We start from the raw sequence: 17,863 nt of genomic DNA, 5'->3' as shown, positions 1-17,863 counted from the left end.
GATTGAGTCTGTCTTAATGAGCCATCCAGAACAGGTGTTATCCACATAAATTTAGAAAACTTGTCCAGAATATATACTCTTTGAATATATGGGAATAATAAGTGTTATATATTTAAAGTTTAAACGCACAGAACAGTTTCGTTTGTGTATTTTCCATGAGAATTATTGATTGCCAAGCTAGTGCATAGAACAAAGCGTCTTTCAAAGTTGGGAGCTAACGGCTGCCACCTTGGTGTAATTGACTTACATTTCCAAATAATGTTCAAACCATAATAGAAAAGGACAACCGCCAACCAATTATCTGAGTTTGGATTTTATTTATTTATTTTCATGGTTTTGTTAATTAGTCCACCAAGCAAGAAAGTTCTACGCAGATTTTACAGCTAAAATCTGAAGATCTTCTATATTTATGACTTCAACTTTCCTTCCTATATTATGATATGCTTTGAAGGTGAACTTATTACTTGGTTAGTAATAGCACTATTTAGGGTACCAAGCATCATTCTTACAATTTGGAAAGTAATACTAGTCTCATAATATTATGTAATCACAAATAATCAAAATTGCCATGGACAATGCACATAGCTAAGTTAAAGGAGGATGAGATTTAAGTTGAGATTGTAAGTTCAATCCTGTAACCAAAAAAGAAATAGCTAACAGCTAGTTTTAAGGGGCCGTTTGGTACACGGATTTTTTTTCGGATTCTCCGAAAATTGAAATTTTTAAAATTTTAAATTTTCAGATATTATCGTAAACTAGATGTAAAATTCATATTTTTGAAAATCGAGATTTCCGGACAAATAAAAATTTCTCCTGTACCAAACGCCCCGTAAGTATTCTAACCAAACATTCTACACAGGTGGCAGTTTGTGCGTTTTAACTATGTATTGTAACACTAGCTTTACTCTTAATATGAAATATCGCTGTTAAGGGCATTGCATGGGATATCAACATCAGAGGTACAGAGAGGGTAAATATGACTTGGTGACTTTGGTTTGCACATACTTTGTGGACACCTTATAAAAAATCACAAGTTAGGAAATAGCTTTAAATTGCTGCATCATCATGTCATATGTGACTTCCATATTTTAAGTCACAAGTTCTATACATCTCTCTATCCATCCTCCTCTTTCTCTCTCTCTCTCTAACCTTCCTAGTATGAGAAGGTAGTTCTGACAGACATGGTGCAATCAAAGAAATTCAGAGGTGTCAGGCAACGCCATTGGGGCTCTTGGGTCTCTGAGATTCGTCACCCATTATTGTATTTACATCAAACTAACTCAGACTTTTATTTATTTGCTTGTTTTCCTTCTCCATAAACTTTAGAAAAGTACTACTCTCTGATTTTTATTTGCTTGTTTGTGTATGCATATTTCTTAGACGGGAAACTTTTTGTTTACAAATTCTTATAAAATATATTATGCATGACCAGTCATACTTGGTGTAATTTGTAAAAAAAGTTTGTAAACGGATCATTTCTCTTATTAGATTTTGATATATTGCTTAAGAGTTATTTGTTGTATCTTATATTAAACGTGAGAGTTCTTTTTTGAATCAAAGCATACCATAGCTTTGTGTCAAGTCAATGTAACTAGTTTGTTTTGATGGAATTACAAGGCAACATAATAATAAGAAGAAAAAAAATGTATATAGATTATTGAATGTGAAAATTTTAGTTATGGTTTATGCCTTTATGGTGTTTGAATAGGAAAAGGAGGGTGTGGCTTGGAACATTTGAAACTGCTGAAGAAGCAGCTAGAGCATATGATGAGGCAGCAATTTTGATGAATGGTAGAAACGCCAAAACAAACTTTCCAATTGCAGATAATCAAATGGGAAATCAAAGTTCTACTTCATCCTCATCCTCTTCCTCTTCCACAACATTTTCTTCAATTCTCAGTGCAAAGCTCAGGAAGTGCTGCAAGTCCCCTTCACCTTCCCTCACTTGCTTAAGGCTTGACACAGAGAATTCCCATTTTGGGGTGTGGCAGAAGCGAGCAGGGCCTCGTTCTGAATCAAACTGGATTATGATGGTTGAGTTGGAAAGGAAGAATCTTGGAGCTTCTGATTCAAAATTATCAGTGCCAGAGAAGGTAAAACCAGAAGAAAGCAAACGGTTGGATGAGGAGCAAAAGATTGCCTTGCAGATGATAGAAGAACTTCTGAATAGGAATTAAACTCAATGCTTTCATTTTCACGTGGGGCTCTCATTAAAGGAGTTTCAGAGTCCTATGTAGTCCTTTTCGTTGCGTTTTATTTGTTTGTTTGTCCTAAGTAGGAGTGAGCTATATTTATTTTATGAGGATGTGGTGTGCGTATGTTTGTTTACCACTTATGTTTAACTGCCTATACCTTTCGTTAAATTTTATGTTCCCTGTAAGAAGTATCTAGTTAACTAATTTGGAATTAAGCTACAGTTCCACACTTCCATATCCATGCATGAATTATGTAAAGAATCTTGGGATACACCACCCAAAAAACTAGCTCAAAGGGTGAGAGTGTCCAAGGCCTTATAAACTCCACATTAGTTGCTCTTCAACCAATGTGGGACTATATATCTTAACACGCTCCCTCACGCAAGAGCCCTCTTGGCTTGAAGCGTGTATTATATATCTCAACAAATTCTACTCATGATTTCAATGAAGAGAAAAATTATAAATAAACTGGATTTTGATGTTTCGTTAAGTCTCATTCTCATGAAGCATCTTGGTTCAGCTTTTGCTCACATTATCAAGATATACCAGAAGATGATTTCTAAATTTCTAAATGTCCCCTACTTGCTATGATATAGATAAGGGTCAATTGTATGCAACTTTACTTTTACATGTTTTACATTATGTACCGATGGTGGTACATAGATGTGTCCCATGGAGAGTGAAGTATGTTAATATAAGGGTGCTCATAATGACAATGATAGAGACCAAAGCACTGTAGAGACTTCCCATGGTGTGCATAAAAGGAGGGAGTGTGTGAGTGACTAGGTAACTCTCGATTGTGGCAGAGTAACAACGTGAGTTCGTTGGAGAGAAGCCGCCCCTATTCCATGGTGAATGAGGGTATTTAGAGAGGAGGAGGCCCTCTCTAGAGTGGGAGCCCCTAAAATGGGTCCGTCCCTGTCTTACTAAGCCTTGTCTTGTCAAGGAGACAAGATATTCTGCCATCTGTCGGTGCATAAAGACAGCAATGCAGGGGAAAGATAATATCTCAATAATGAGTCTCTATGACTTGTCATGGGTGTCTTTTAAAAGATTTTAGATGTAAGTTTTAAGAGTGGACCTAACTGGTGGGATTGTAGAGTGCGCTAGCCAGAACACATTACATTTTTAACATTCTGAAAAGAAAAAATGAAATCTCACTGCAGGAATGCAAAAGAGCTTTATTGTGTGTGATATCTAACGGGGGCGTGATCATTTTACTAACAACTCTTTCCATACATTGTAAAAATGCTAAGACGACAAGAATGTTTATGACTTCATCATAGATGTCAACGTATTAGATATTATCTCTAGGTTTCTATAAAGATATGGACTTTTTCTTCTTCGACTTCTCTACTTATTTTTTATTTTTTTTGGTAATACTTCTCTACTTAATTCTGTTGGGGAGTTGGATCAGTTTTTTTTATAGAAAAGTACTCATTTGATCTGTTTGTACAAATACTACTTTTATGTGGAACTCTTAAATTAATTACATCTTCAACTACAAATTATGTTAGCTTTTCCATTGTTTGGGTTATTTCTGTATAAGATTTGAGACATCTGTGGATGAATCAAAACTACGAAACTTGCAAATCTTACTATACCTTATCCTGATTTTTTGAGGGGAAATAATTATCTCGTTGCATAAGATCATTATCTCATGTAACAGAAACAAAATAGTGGAGGTTATTATTTTATTTTTTCTTTAAAAAATAATGAATCCTACTATCTTATCTCTGTTACATGAGATAATTATCTCATGCAACATGAGATAAATAGATCCCTTTATTGAATTAGAAACTTATCAATGCATCTAACAAATAGTAGAGGCATGTAAATGATATGGCATAAAGTAAAGAAACATTGGTAATTGAAGTAGAAAAATTCTATCCTTGTTGATTAAATTATCAATAACAAAACTTATGCTAATTTCGTTGGGTATGACAGCCTATGATGCATGGACACGGACACGGGATATGACACGACACGACACGCCGATACGTTAATTCTAAAAAATGTTATATTTGGACACGTTGGGACACGTTTAGATATTAAATAAAAATTTTAATATATATAATATGATTTATATTTAATACATATAAGAATCCATAATAAGTCATATAACCAATCAAATATTTAAATTTCATAACTTAAATATAAATATAAATAATTTTTCGTACTTTGTTAATTTTTAATGTCAAATTTTATAACAGAAAAAAATTAATTTATAAATTATTTCTTTTATATTTAGTTAACAAAATAAAAAAAAATAAAAAAAACGTGTCCGAGCGTGTCCCCAAATATTGACTAGGTGTCCCTAAATATTGACCACGTGTTCTGTCGGAACGTGTCGAAGAGTTGACCGCGTGTCCCCAAATGTTGACCGCATGTAGAACGCGTGTCCGAGCGTGCCGGAACGTGTCCGTGTCGGACCCGACACGCAAATTTTACAAAGATGACAGCCATCTTGTTCTGTAGACGGCAAAGGCATTGACAGAAACATGAACAGTTTGAAATGGTAATGATCTTCAGTTCTACGTTAAAAATCTTTAAAACATTGCTAAAAAAATTAAGAATGATGCATATAAGCAAAATGAACAATTTAATACCTCAGATCTGTAACGTGGTGTGGTTGGTGTAGGCATTTGATCCTGATTTATACAAGGCAATATGGTTCCCGCATTTTTCATATTAATTGAAGTCACTCACACATTGGATTTATGGTATGACGTTGAAGCTTGGAAAAGGAAAATGGAAAATCAATTCATCTTTATTCTTTAAAGGGTGTAATACTGAAGTATTCCATTCCTGAATTGAAATATATGAATTTGGGAGTATCAAACCCCATGTGGTAGAGAATTATAGGTTCTTTAGGCCAGGGCATTTTTGTCTCTAACAAGGACATGGAAGATTAAAATTGACTTCAAGTGGGGACTTTAGACAGCTGATGCAACTCCTAGTTGGTTTGTCACATCCATTGTATGAGCTGTTCTCCATATGGTAGCTAGCAATTTATTTGAAGCTAATGGGAGGGAGTGAAAGCAAGGTTGGAGCAATTTATTTGAAGCTAACGGGAGGGAGTGAAAGTAGGGTTGATAAAAATGAGCCGACCTCTGTAATTTGTCAAAAATGAGTTGGGTTGGTAAAAATGAGATGTCAACCTGAGCCAATACGTGAGTCGAACGGGCCAGCTCGCGGGTTGATATTTTTTTATTTATAAAAAAATATAAAATATAATACAGAATAATATTTCTGCAGTTACTGCAGATAATTATTTGCATTTACTCTCAAAACGATGTCGTTTTGGAATTGAAAAATTAAATAATTATAATTATAAAGACTATAATAACTCTGAAATAAATTAAAATTACAAAAATATCATGATTTCCGCCTCAAAAGGACGTCGTACTAGGCTTACTGCAGATAACTTATCTGCAGTAACTGCAGAAAAAAGCGAGCCCAATATAATATACAAAAATAGACAAAACCCATACATGTTGTCAACGTTTTTCTTCCCTCTCTAAACCTAAGTCCCTAATCTTCTCACGTCCCTGCCATTTTTATATTGTTAGGCTGTGCTGACTCTGTTTGGTTCAAATATCTTACCCACTTAGTAGCAAGTGGTTCTTATTGTTTATTGATGTTAGTGCAAATTTGTAGTGAAGAAAATTTGAAACTAGAATATTTTGCTTTTATTTCTCATTTTGTAACCTTTTGTTTAAGCTGATGGAAGCCACATAGCTGGTGCATTAATATTACATGTTCATTTAAATAGGCTGAAAATGAGCCAACCCGCGAGCTATTTTTTCAAGCCAACCCTAACCCGATTTTTTTTCCGGGTTGCATGAGGGTCGAGCCGGGTCGAGCCTGGTTGGTCCGTTTTGCCAACCCTAAGTGAAAGCAAGGTTGGAGTTCTCGGAAGTAATGTTATAAAAATCGAATCCATCCGGTCGAGTCGACTAAAAAATCGGTGACTCGGTTATGTAATTAGTCCGATTTTCATATTAGACCGGACATGTTATAGACTGTTGTGACCCGGTGCGACATGACTGGTTTTTGTAAAAACGGATGACCCGACCTGGTTCATAAAAAAAAAAATTGGTTTGTTATCGTCAATTGATGCCTTTCTTTTTTTCACTCTCAGACAAATGATTTGTTTTCTTTTGAAATATTTGAGTGATCTGTAGCTTATTAACTTACATAGATTATGTACCTACAACACTAATATTATCTTAGTTATGCAATATGCAGAGAGTTTTGATTTGATTTAAAGTTAGAGATGTCGTTTACTAAACCTGAAATACCAGTATCACAAGTATTATATGTTTTATCTTTTGTTGGACAATGATATATAATTTATTATTTTTCATATTACAATATTTAAAATTGGTATCATTTTTTTACAGATATTTGAGTATATTTATAGTTTTTTAATATAAATTATAGATTTACATATAATGATCGGATCATAAATTTAAAATAATGAGTCACTGATTGAGCTAATATCTTAACGAGATCAACAACCGAGTCAGATTTTATATCATTGCTCGGAAGATGCAAGTATACTAGTCAAGTGAGGTCATCTTTATCTTTCCCAGTTACACAGCTTCAACATGCTAGCGGTGTTAAATGATTATGCCTAGATAAGCCTTAGAATGCCTTATCTTTTTTTTTTTTATTGTGTATAAAAAAGTTTAAGCAGAATTAGACACCGGTATCCTATTAAGATCAGGGAAGACCCCAACCTCTTTAAGAATTTCTGGAAGGAATTACGTATCACCCATCAACAAAGTCCTCACATCGGCCAGTAGAATTTGAACCCACACCCTTGAGAGGTATGAACCAAACCCTTAGTCAACTGTACCCATCTTTATTGGCCTTAATGCCTTATGTTGGGGACAATGACCATATTGTCACTTTTTGGACAAAATTTTACCTGAATGCCAAGCCTGAAATTTTTTTTGCCAAAATGCCACGTCACAATCTCGCTGGTCTGACAAGCGGGATTAGACTGGACACGTGTCAGCGTCTGAATGGTTAACCATTCTCGCTGGGCTGCCCAGCTAGAATGACAGAATGCTGACACGTGGCAAAAGTACAGGCATTCTCTGGATGTCTGAACTTTTGCCACGTGTCAGCATTCTGTCATTCTAGCTGGGCAGCCCAACAAGAATGGTTAACCATTCAGATGCTGACACGTGTCCAGTCCAATCCCGCTTGTCAGACCAGCGGGATTGTGACATGGCATTTTGGCAAAAAAATTTCCAGACATGGCAATAAGATAAATTTTCATTAAAGGAGTGGCACAATGATCAATGTTCCCCTTATGTTGTGCTTCCTTTTGAAAGCTCGTTATTGCTTATCATTCCATAATGATTTTTAATTTCTCATGAAACTGATAAGGCTAGCTATGCAATACATATCAATATATCATAGCATCTCAAGTGCTTGTAATTGCTAGGTAGCTGTTGGCTAGGTTTTAAAGTACAGAAACACATGTCGCATCACAATCACATGCTACTTCAAGTGTAAAGTAAACGCAAGGATTTTTTTTTTTTACTAAGGGGAGTTGGGATATTGGGTTTTGGCCCGTCAATGTCATTTTGAAGGCCTCTTGACCTTGCAATTGCAATATTTATAATGTTTGAGCGAAATAATTTTTTGATCAAATATTTTATTTAAATAATACATAACGACGTGTTAGAATGAGAGACGTATTAAAACAAAACATAATAAGTATCGCGTCCTGTGCAATCTTTTTAGCAAATCAATCATTAAACTGGGACGCGTTACTCTTACAACCGCGTCCCCTGCAAAATCATATATAAAGGATGCCACTAACAACCAACCGGCAACCGCGTTCCAAAAGCAAACATCTTATCAAAGTTGAGATATAACAAAAGCACACAGATGATGGATAAAAGCAAACATCACATCAGAAGTGCAACTCATTAAGAGATTTTTTTTTTAAATGGATATAACTTTTTTTTATATCGACAAATAGACATGATTTAAAACCACTCATCTGTCTGTTTGATTGTGTTCTGGTTATTTTATTCTTAAAACTGTTTTGTAAAATAGTTATGGAAACAGTTGTTTTTTAATTTTTTTTATTTTTGAAAGTTAAAAACCAAAACAGAAAACAAAAACAACTCAGACATGTTCTCTAAATTTGATTCTAAAAACAAAAAAATAGTTATAGTTTTCAAAACCATTTTTGACAAAATAGACCTTACCAAACGAGTTTTTTAATTTTTTAATTCTAAAAACTAAAAAACTGTTTTTAAAAACAACAATCAAACGGAACCAAAATTAGGTATAATTTTGTAAGCGCGCATCACAACGATACTGATTTTATAATTAAGCAACATCAGATTGAAATAATAATAAAGGGAAAAATGTGTATAATTTTAAATGATGTAAAATTGTGTCATTTTCAGAGAGAGAAAGAGATAGATTAAGAAGGGGAGAGAGTTGACAAAAAAATAAAGGTGTGGGTCTCACCTCTTTGTGAGAGTGAAAAGATGTAAGTTGTGTAATTTTAAATGATAGACACTTTTCCCAATAATAAAATAAAGAAAGTGAAGTGAGGTGTAATGTACCTGATCAAATGCACAGAGCTTCTTGCCAATTCTTCAAGTTGTTCAGTTTCTTCTATTCGAGGTTCTTTTTGGAGTATCATGTGTGAGCACGTGCGATTAATAACTCAATCATATAAATAATGGGTTTTCATTTTATCCTTTAACATAAAACAACAAACTTTCCTACTCTCACAACATTTTGTGGGGTCCACATTTTTTAAAACAAAAAAATAAATAAAAAATTAAGACACGCAAAATGAATCTCTATAACATTACACAATCACTTTTCCTACAACATAACTTTTATAAAACCCGTAAATAATTGAATCCTATCTTAATCGTAAGTTGATTCATGAATCAATTAGGATTAAATGATTAAGTGTGATTAGTTTTATTTCAGATTAAATTTTCCAAAAATTATTACTTTTGATGATGGATTAATTCTTTGATTTTATTATATCGTTTTTTTTTTCATACATTCTTAATCATTGTGATCATTTTCTCTATCCTTTATCATAGTTACCTAATTATATAGCTGGGATGGTTTAACTTTTTTTTTTTTGAAAAAAAAAACAGAGTAAAAAGTTTATTTTCAAATATTAAAATATTTAACAAAGCTTACATTAATATTTATAAATTATATATAATGAGTTGCAGCTCTGATGTGATGTTTGCTTTTGGAACGCCATTCATTGTTAGCTACGTCCTTTGTATATGATTTTGCATGAGACGCGGCTGTGAAAGTAACGCATCTCAATCCAATAATTGACGTGCCAAAAGCATTGCACAGGACGCGATACTCATTGTGTCATGTCTTAATACGTTCTCCACCCTAATGCGTCGTTATACATTATTTAAATAAAACGTTTGATCAAGAAATTATTTCGGTCAAATATTATAAATATTGCATTACCAAGATCAAAAGGCCCATTTTGAATAAGCCAAAATTTACGAGCAAAGTTTGCTTAACATAAAATTTGGTATATCATAGACTAGATAATAGGGCTTAAACCTTAAATTTATTAATTTTTTACATAATTTCTTATTCGAAAAATGTGACAAAACTCTATGTTAAGAAGCCGAAAATCGCCACCCAGGTATTAGACTTAATTGTTTCGGGTCCTTACATGTTGATTATAAAACAAAATATCCACATCACATGCACATATTTTCCGATAACAGGAATTAGCTCTTCCCATTTGCTATTTAATGAGAGGATTTAAATTAAGGATTTAAATCATTCATGGATAAATTAAGGGCTATTTTCTTTTTTCTTTTTTGGCAACTGATCCTAATTACCTCTTTGAGGCGAATTAGAATTCCCGATATCTCTATGGGTTAGACTCTTTGAGCCGTCTATGGGACTAATTCAGAGTTCGGGTGCGAGTCCAAGGATTACGGTACTTATGCTCCTCCTCAGATGGTGTTGGTGGGATTCGAACCGAAGTCCTCTCCCACCACTCAGTTCCCATGCTACCAACTGAGTCACCACACTTGGGTAGGGCTATTTTCTTTTATCACTCTCTATCTCAAAAAGATTTTATCATTTTTAAGTAATAATAGAAAAGGTTTTATAAGAGTTATGTTGTAGGAAAAGTGATTGTGTTATGTTATAGAGATTCGTTTTGCGTGCCAGAGTTTTTTTTTTTTTTTTTGCTGCGGGCCCCACAAAATGTTGTGTGTAGAAAAATTTTTGTGGTCATGTTAAATGATAGATGATAAACCCTAATAGAAAACTCAAAATGACGTGCTCTGTGCTATACTGGTTGCTTGTTATTAAAGGAACATTTCCTATCATGTTAAACGAGTGTTAATGATATGGTTCAGGGGAATCTGAAGTCAATAACTTCAAATTTTTGAACCATCAAAATCTTTTAATGGATAAAAGGGAAAATAAAAGCAATATTTTAAGTGATGGAATGGGAATGGCAAAAATATTATTTTTCCAACAAAAATAAATACACATTTATCACGTAACAAATATCTATTAACGGATGGAAACTCAAATAATTATTTGTAATTTTTTAAACGATAATAAGAATGAGTTGGAGTAAAATAAAAATAATAATTAGAGTGAAATTTAAAAATAAATTAAGGAATAAAAAATGTTTGATAAAAGGAAAGGCATGAGAATATCTAAGACCATATTTAACACAATTTGTTAAAGTAAAAAACTACTTTTATACTAAAGTTAAACAATAAAATTAAAAACATAATTATATAAAGAGAAAAAATATTTATCTTCTAAAGAATGTTCATTGTAATTAAAATTAATATTTTTATTTAAAATTTTAATTAAAAAAAATCTCTCACTTTCTCTCCTCATAATTTTTATTGTATATCTTTTTCTTTTATTTAAAATGAAAAAAAGAGATAATTTTATGTCATTTAAAAGAACAAACATTAATCTTATACATAGTCATTATGATAGTTAAAAAAAAGGCTTTGTTAATCATGCAATAGAAGAGAACTCTCTCATGCAATAGAAATAGTCATATGAGGGACCCATCCATTATAGAAAAAGAATAAAAAAATAAAAAAAATAACACGAAAATCGATATATGTGTAGGAGAAAAAAATTATCTCCTATAACATAAGAGCATATTTTCCCTTAAAAAAAACTATTGTTAGAATAAATTAATCGGATAAAGAATCAAATTAATAAATACAAATTTAAAATGAGAGTGAAATTAAAAATAATTATAAAAATTATAAAAGCTAATATATATCTTTAGAAAAAAAAACTTACAACTTCACAAATTTTGTATATTTACGATTTTTTTTTTATATCCTCCTACAACCATATCTTAATACCGTTGATTTCTAACAATCAACGGTTATCATTTATTGTTAATTAATAATTAATTAATAAGTTTAATTTGCGAAAATAATAACGATTGATTGACGAAAATCAACAATGTTAATATATGATTGTAAGAAATTATAAAAAAAAAAATTGTAACTATAAGTTTCCTGTACTTTACGACAATAGTTTTTTTTTTTTTTGTAGATCATAATTATAACTTTTGTAAAAACATGTTTCATGAAAAAAGAAGTTAAAAATAAAACTTAAAGAGAATCAGTTTGATTTCACAGAAGGAGGAGGCGAGGCTGAGACTATGATACTTGCGGTCCTGTTTGCCAACGTTGAGGGTAATATCCTCATCGAACGGTGCGTTCAGATCCCTTTCTTCTTATTTCCAATTTTCTCTCGATTTTGTATTGTACCTACCAATTTCCCATTTTTCTTATTCTTTTATTAATAATATCCTTTCATTGTTATCTGCTAATATTGATTTGTTTTTTCTGATAATGTTGCTGTTGCCTGTTTGAAATTCTGTTTTTTTCCTGAGACAATTTGAGAATACAACCTTTTATAATTGCACGTTTCAAGTTTGAACCGCTTTAATGTAGTAGCAATTAACTAATGGATTTGCTTTTATGATAATATGACCACATAAAATTTCCTACACACACAACATTTTGTGGGACCCGCATGTTTTGAAGAGAGAAAAAAAAAACTACGACACGCAAAACGAATCTCTATAACATTACACAATCATTTTTTTCTACAACATAACTCTTATAAAACCCTTAACTAATAAAGGTTATATTTATTTCGTTTAAAATGAGATAACTCATCTTCCTACACATGTAATAAAAGCAGATCGCACCTTTATTTTTTTTGTTCTCTTCAATCATTTGTGGTTCCCTCTTATAATTTTATTTTATTAACGTAAGATAACTTATCTACAACAACATAAGAAAAAGATTTCCCATTAACTAATTTCATGAGACGATTACAATCTTTGTGAGTGGTTTAAAGCCTTAATCTCGAGAGTCAACCTGAATAGACACGAAATGATAAAATGATTGGAATATTAAAAAAAAACCCACATATTTATTCATTTTGATAATCTCTTTTGATGCTATCTTGCTAGCATGAAGAGGGGTTAGTTAATTTCATACCCAAAAATGATAACTAAACTACTTGGGAAATTAGAAAACCACATAACAGATGCCTCACTTTCTATTACATGATTGAATTGAAATGTTACTCAAAACTAATTGTCTAGTTCAAGAAACTTTCAGACACTGACAAAAGCATTTTATTAAAGCTTCCAATTGCTCTTCAGATTGAGAGCAGGAAAAAAAAAAGTGCAATCTGATGGTATAAGGCGCCTACTCTGCACCAGGTTCATGGTAGGGTCACATGGAGAGAACACTAACCATTGTGCCAAGGCTCTCATTCTTGGTTATGATTGCCGAACATTTTTTTGTGTGGTCTTTTTGTTTTCAACTTGAATTTCTAACTTTATCATTATCAAATTGTGTATTGAGATAAAGTCAGTGGCTTTATGAATTGCAGGTTTCATGGAGTTCCTGCAGAGGAACGCCTACACTGGCGTTCTTTCTTGGTTAAACTAGGAGCTGACAATCTTAAGGGTGTAAAAAATGAAGAGCTCCTAGTTGCTTGCCACAAGTGAGTATACCATTCTCTCATGTATATGTGATGTTTGTATATACACCTTACCTAGATAAATTGCTTTATCTAAGAGTGTCCTATAGCAGTATCTGATTCTGAACCAGTGAGGGGGAATTGAACTTTGGTTACTTGGAATGTAGCAGACTAGGAAAATTATCTGAATCATTATCAATAAAAATTATGATGGACTCTCTGCAGTTTGCCTTTTGTATTTTTTTTTTTAGTGGAAGAAGATGAGAACAAACTGAATAACATTAGTTACTAGAATATTTCAGATAGTGCAATCATTAATGGACAAAAATGGAAATGAATTATAGAAGTGGAATCTATTCTAAACCACCAACATGCAAACTTGTTCCATGAATTTTAACAGTTTAGATTACTAGAGCCATCAAAATCAGGAGTTTGAGTTGATGCGAGTTTCTCTATAATTTTCTCTTTTTCTTCACACCAACTATTGTTCATTCACATTCCTTCGTTTGAGCAAATTATTTGTCTCATTCGTATGTGATGATACAGTTTTTTTTTTGGGGTACATAATGATAGAGTATTTTACTTATACATTTTGTCTCTATCAGGTCCGTTTACATTGTATACACAGTGCTTGGGGATGTCAGCATATATGTTGTCGGGAAGGACGAGTATGATGAACTTGCTTGTACGTATTCATTGAACCAATAATTTATATTTGATGATGGTAAAATGAAAGTAAAGAAATGAATCATCTCAGACTGTTGATGCTTTAGTATGGAATTACACCAATATTTCATATTTGCTAATGATAAAATAAAACCAAAGAAATGAGTCATCTCAGCTGTAGATGCTTGAAAGTGGATATGCTCACTTGTTTTGAGATTGAAGTACTGGCTAAGGGTTGTTGGTTCATAACTTCTTGGTCTTTTGTGGTGGTGAAGGTGATGTTTGGATAATGTGGTTAGAGAGACTAGTTCTTGTCTTGACATGAAAATTTTCAACTGATTACACCAGTAGAATAGTACTTACTAGTAAGTGGGGAACATACAGATGTATGTGCATTAGAAATAAAAGACTATCTCTGAGAAAAAAGATTGCAAAAATCGAGGTAATAGAGGCAGTTAAGAGAAATAATAATGGAGATAATGGTGAAGTAAAATAAGGGGTGTTGAGCCAATGAGCTCATAGTTTGCGTGCAACTGACCGCGATATTTACAGTGAGTGTTATGCTTGACGTCATGGGTTGTATCCTTACCCTTCCCTTTCCCAGTCCTAATAGACCTCCTATGTAATGAGTTAGAACTCCAGAAATCAACACTGAAAAATTATAGAAATTCAAAACAGAATTTGTACTAGTGGTAAGGGAAATCTCGATACAGCAGATTGAATTCAATAAAGAACCAAAAATTACAATGGAAATGAAAAAAGAAGAAGATAACTTCAGAGCAAACCAGAGATTGCTCTAAATCTCTCCCAAGTCCCAAAATAATCCAAAATCCCAGCCTTGTTCCCATTCTTTTCCTTCTTCTATTTATACTAATAATTTCCTTGCATGCTAGTGCTGTGTACTACGCGTGACTCCCCTTCCTTGCGTCTAACAGAATTGACCTTCCACCCCTATTCTCCCCCTAACTGCCTTGGTGACTCAACATAAGTGCCTTAAGTGGCTGATTCTCTACATTTCTTTCCAAAATGCACCTTAAAAGCCCAGCACAGCTGGTAGATAGCTGGGTTCCTTAAGCATGCTGACAGGGGTTCGATTCCTGGCCGTGCGTATGGAAAAGGCTTTGTTGGGAGAGGTTTACCCACTTAATCACTTAATGTGATCTCCCGCCTCGAAAGGATTAATCTTTGGCTGTCGGCTGAAGGATACCTTGAGAAACCAAAAAAAAAAGGGGATGTGGAGAGAGGAAATGTAGTTTAATTATTTGGAAAATATTAATATATTATAATTTAAATTTTATATTTCCTTGTGTAACCTTTTTTTCTTTATTAGTTTGTTAACAAACATTTAGATCAAGGACTGTTTTGGAAATTTTGGAACCAAAGTAAAGATGTGAAATTTCCTCCATGTTCTCTTTATTAATAGTAGAGATATTAGCTATTGCTGGATACTGATGTGGTTTCAGAAGTATTACATTACTTTTTAATAAGTGATGTAGTAAGAAAAACTAGCAATTAAGTAAACTGGTAAGGGATATATCTTGGAATGTAAGCTTTGTGGGCACTTTTGTCTGATTCACCAAGAAAAAGAAAAATATAACTTAAGAAAAAAAGGTTATTTTGTCCATAGTGACATTTGACAGCATTCACATCCTTAACAATGTCAAACTTATTGTTATTTCACCAAGGGCTAGAAAAATGTATAGTTCAAGAGCTGTCAAGCACTTTACATCTATAGTACTGTTTACCAATGCTTTCTTTTTCTCCAGTGTCAGAAGTAATCATTGTCATAACCTCAGCTGTGAAGGATGTATGTGGGAAGCCCCCTTCTGAGCGCCGTTTCCTTGATAAGTATGGAAGAATTTGCTTGTGTTTGGATGAAATTGTATGGAAGGTGAGGAAACATGTCGGACAATGTCTACTAAAAATGAGAGCTAAAATTTTGAAATTTTTTCTCAGTTTACTTAATCTGCTTGCCTCTGAGACACATCAATTGATGGCATTCACGTGGTATATGTCATCATATGTCTCTAGTTAGTGTAAATGTTGCTATTTGATGCCTTCCATTTTCAACGAGGACCATAAGATCGGACATTTTCTCCTGCTATGCACGTGTGAAGTAATGCTCCTCTTATGAACATATAAGAATTAATGTGAACTAGAGCAAGAAAAAACTTCACAATACTACTAAAAAAAGAGACGGATTTTCCCTATATTTTGATGCAAAACTTAAATCTTTTTGTTCTCTGCTCACTACACCCACCACTGATCCAAACTTTATCTTTATCAACTTCTGTACTTCTGTGTTCCATTGTTGCAAGGAGAAATTTGTTCTTGACACTTTGCTTGACGTTTTTCCTTTGTATCTTTTGAAGGGATATTTGGAAAATACTGAAAAAGATAGAATCAAAAGACTGTTAAGGTTAAAGCCTCCAACTGAGTTCTGAATGAGAAGTTCAGAGCCAGTCTTTATACAATCAACAATCTGAGTCGTATATTGAGTATCTTGTAACTGGGAATTGGCAAGGCACTGAAGTTTCTACAGGATATCTGAGATTCTCTTCCTTAGTCTGGTGTAGGTGAGGATTTTGCTGGGCCAATAATTTTTTTAACCTTCTCAATTTGAAACATTTTTATTTTGTAGAGTCCCCGTTATTGATTGTATTCCACCTAGTGCAATTTTTTCTTTCATTCTTTCTTGGTTTGCTCTTCTTAAGTACTTTTTTGTTGGATGAGTCTTGTTTTTTGTTCCTAAGATGATAATTATCCCCAGATGATGGGTGCTTATTGCTAGTAGACGCTTTTCTGAAAATGCATTAATGATGATTGATAAACATAATAAACTATAGTTTGTAAGTGCATAAGTTTTGTATGTGCTTCTTTCAGCATGTTAATATCAAATGGTTATGTACTGAAGCTTTTCCAGGATTCACTGCCCAGGTTATGAATCTCTTAAAATTGGGATCCGGGACATTGGTGGGGAACAATGATCAAAATGTCGTTCATCAAGTTTTTTATTCAAATGTCATGCGAACAGTGTTATTTTCCAATATGCCATGTGGACAAGTTCGCTGGGTACTGTAACGAACTCGGTTTGCTGACATGTCATGTTTCTAGTGGACACCAAGTACCAAGTTCGCTACTTGGGGTAGCGAACTTAATTGGAATGCATAATTTTTATGTATTGCAACCAAGTTCGCTACCTCATGTAGTAAACTTGGTATCCACCAGAAACGTGACACATCAGCAAACTGAGTTCGCTACAGTGTCCAGCGAACTTGCCCACGTGGCATATTGGGAAATAACACTATTCGCGTGGCATTTTGGTCACTTTTCCCATTGGTGGAGACTGGAGACACAGGGCTAGGGTGAATGATGGTCCCTTAACAATCTCATGTTATAGAAAATAAAATTATCTCTAATATACATATAAAAGTATGTGGGATTCATATAGGGTCAAGTGAAGAGAATATAGACAAAAAAAAAAGGTTTTACACATTTTCATATATATATATATATACGGAAATATAGTTCTCCTGTCACAGTACTAGAAGTTTTTTCACAGCTGACTCATCGAGAAACGTGCAATGCTTTTTTGTATTTTTTTTTCCTTGTAATGAAACGGGACCCACATAATTTTGTTTCAGTAACTGGAGAGGAGAAATTTTGCTGTTGCATGAGAAGTGATAACCCCATATATATATGAGGAGAGATATTCTCACTACCAAAATTTTTCACTACTAACTTACTACCTATCTAATCATCATTAGATTAATATTTTCTCTCTCTTCAAAAACTTTTTAATATTCTCTCTCTTTGATCCAATGATGATGTGATGGATAGTAAGTTAATAGTAAGAATTTTTTGTAATTAGTATATCCTTACTCTCTATATATATAGGAAATAAATTTATCTCCGAGAAAGATTAAACCCTTTAACAATTTAAGATGCTATTTACTGTTTTC

At 33.2% G+C, this 17,863-nt stretch overlaps 2 protein-coding genes across 2 annotated transcripts; both read left to right on the top strand.

Annotated features, from left to right (window-relative positions):
• The first annotated feature begins 1,158 nt into the window (after positions 1 to 1,158).
• LOC133303866 (ethylene-responsive transcription factor WIN1-like) lies at positions 1,159 to 2,177 on the top strand. The gene is made up of 2 exons (XM_061503835.1): positions 1,159 to 1,261; positions 1,709 to 2,177. Exons 1-2 carry the CDS (start codon positions 1,182 to 1,184, stop codon positions 2,175 to 2,177), a joined length of 549 nt encoding a protein of 182 aa, XP_061359819.1. The 5' UTR covers positions 1,159 to 1,181.
• A 9,678-nt stretch (positions 2,178 to 11,855) lies between these two features.
• Positions 11,856 to 16,718, top strand: LOC133303867 (uncharacterized). Its single transcript, XM_061503836.1, has 5 exons — positions 11,856 to 11,948; positions 13,146 to 13,259; positions 13,841 to 13,920; positions 15,668 to 15,792; positions 16,274 to 16,718. The coding sequence occupies exons 1-5, from the start codon at positions 11,896 to 11,898 to the stop codon at positions 16,343 to 16,345; spliced, it is 444 nt and encodes a 147-aa protein (XP_061359820.1). The 5' UTR covers positions 11,856 to 11,895; the 3' UTR covers positions 16,346 to 16,718.
• The last annotated feature ends 1,145 nt before the right edge of the window (positions 16,719 to 17,863 follow it).

The sequence above is a fragment of the Gastrolobium bilobum genome, unplaced genomic scaffold, assembly GCF_033153095.1.
Source record: "Gastrolobium bilobum isolate Gb01-03AN ecotype WA unplaced genomic scaffold, APGP_CSIRO_Gbil_v1 utg9231, whole genome shotgun sequence".
NCBI classification, from domain to species: Eukaryota; Viridiplantae; Streptophyta; class Magnoliopsida; order Fabales; family Fabaceae; genus Gastrolobium; species Gastrolobium bilobum.
This window is presented reverse-complemented; position numbering and strand designations above follow the sequence as displayed.

Bases quoted from the DNA above. Each gene is read 5' to 3' on its own strand.
- LOC133303866 (XM_061503835.1), top strand. From the start codon at position 1,182: ATGGTGCAATCAAAGAAATTCAGAGGTGTCAGGCAACGCCATTGGGGC. The intron at 1,262-1,708 runs GTATTTACATCA...GTGTTTGAATAG, and splicing joins GAGATTCGTCACCCATTATT to GAAAAGGAGGGTGTGGCTTG.
- LOC133303867 (XM_061503836.1), top strand. From the start codon at position 11,896: ATGATACTTGCGGTCCTGTTTGCCAACGTTGAGGGTAATATCCTCATC. The intron at 13,921-15,667 runs GTACGTATTCAT...CTTTTTCTCCAG, and splicing joins CGAGTATGATGAACTTGCTT to TGTCAGAAGTAATCATTGTC. The intron at 15,793-16,273 runs GTGAGGAAACAT...TATCTTTTGAAG, and splicing joins TGGATGAAATTGTATGGAAG to GGATATTTGGAAAATACTGA.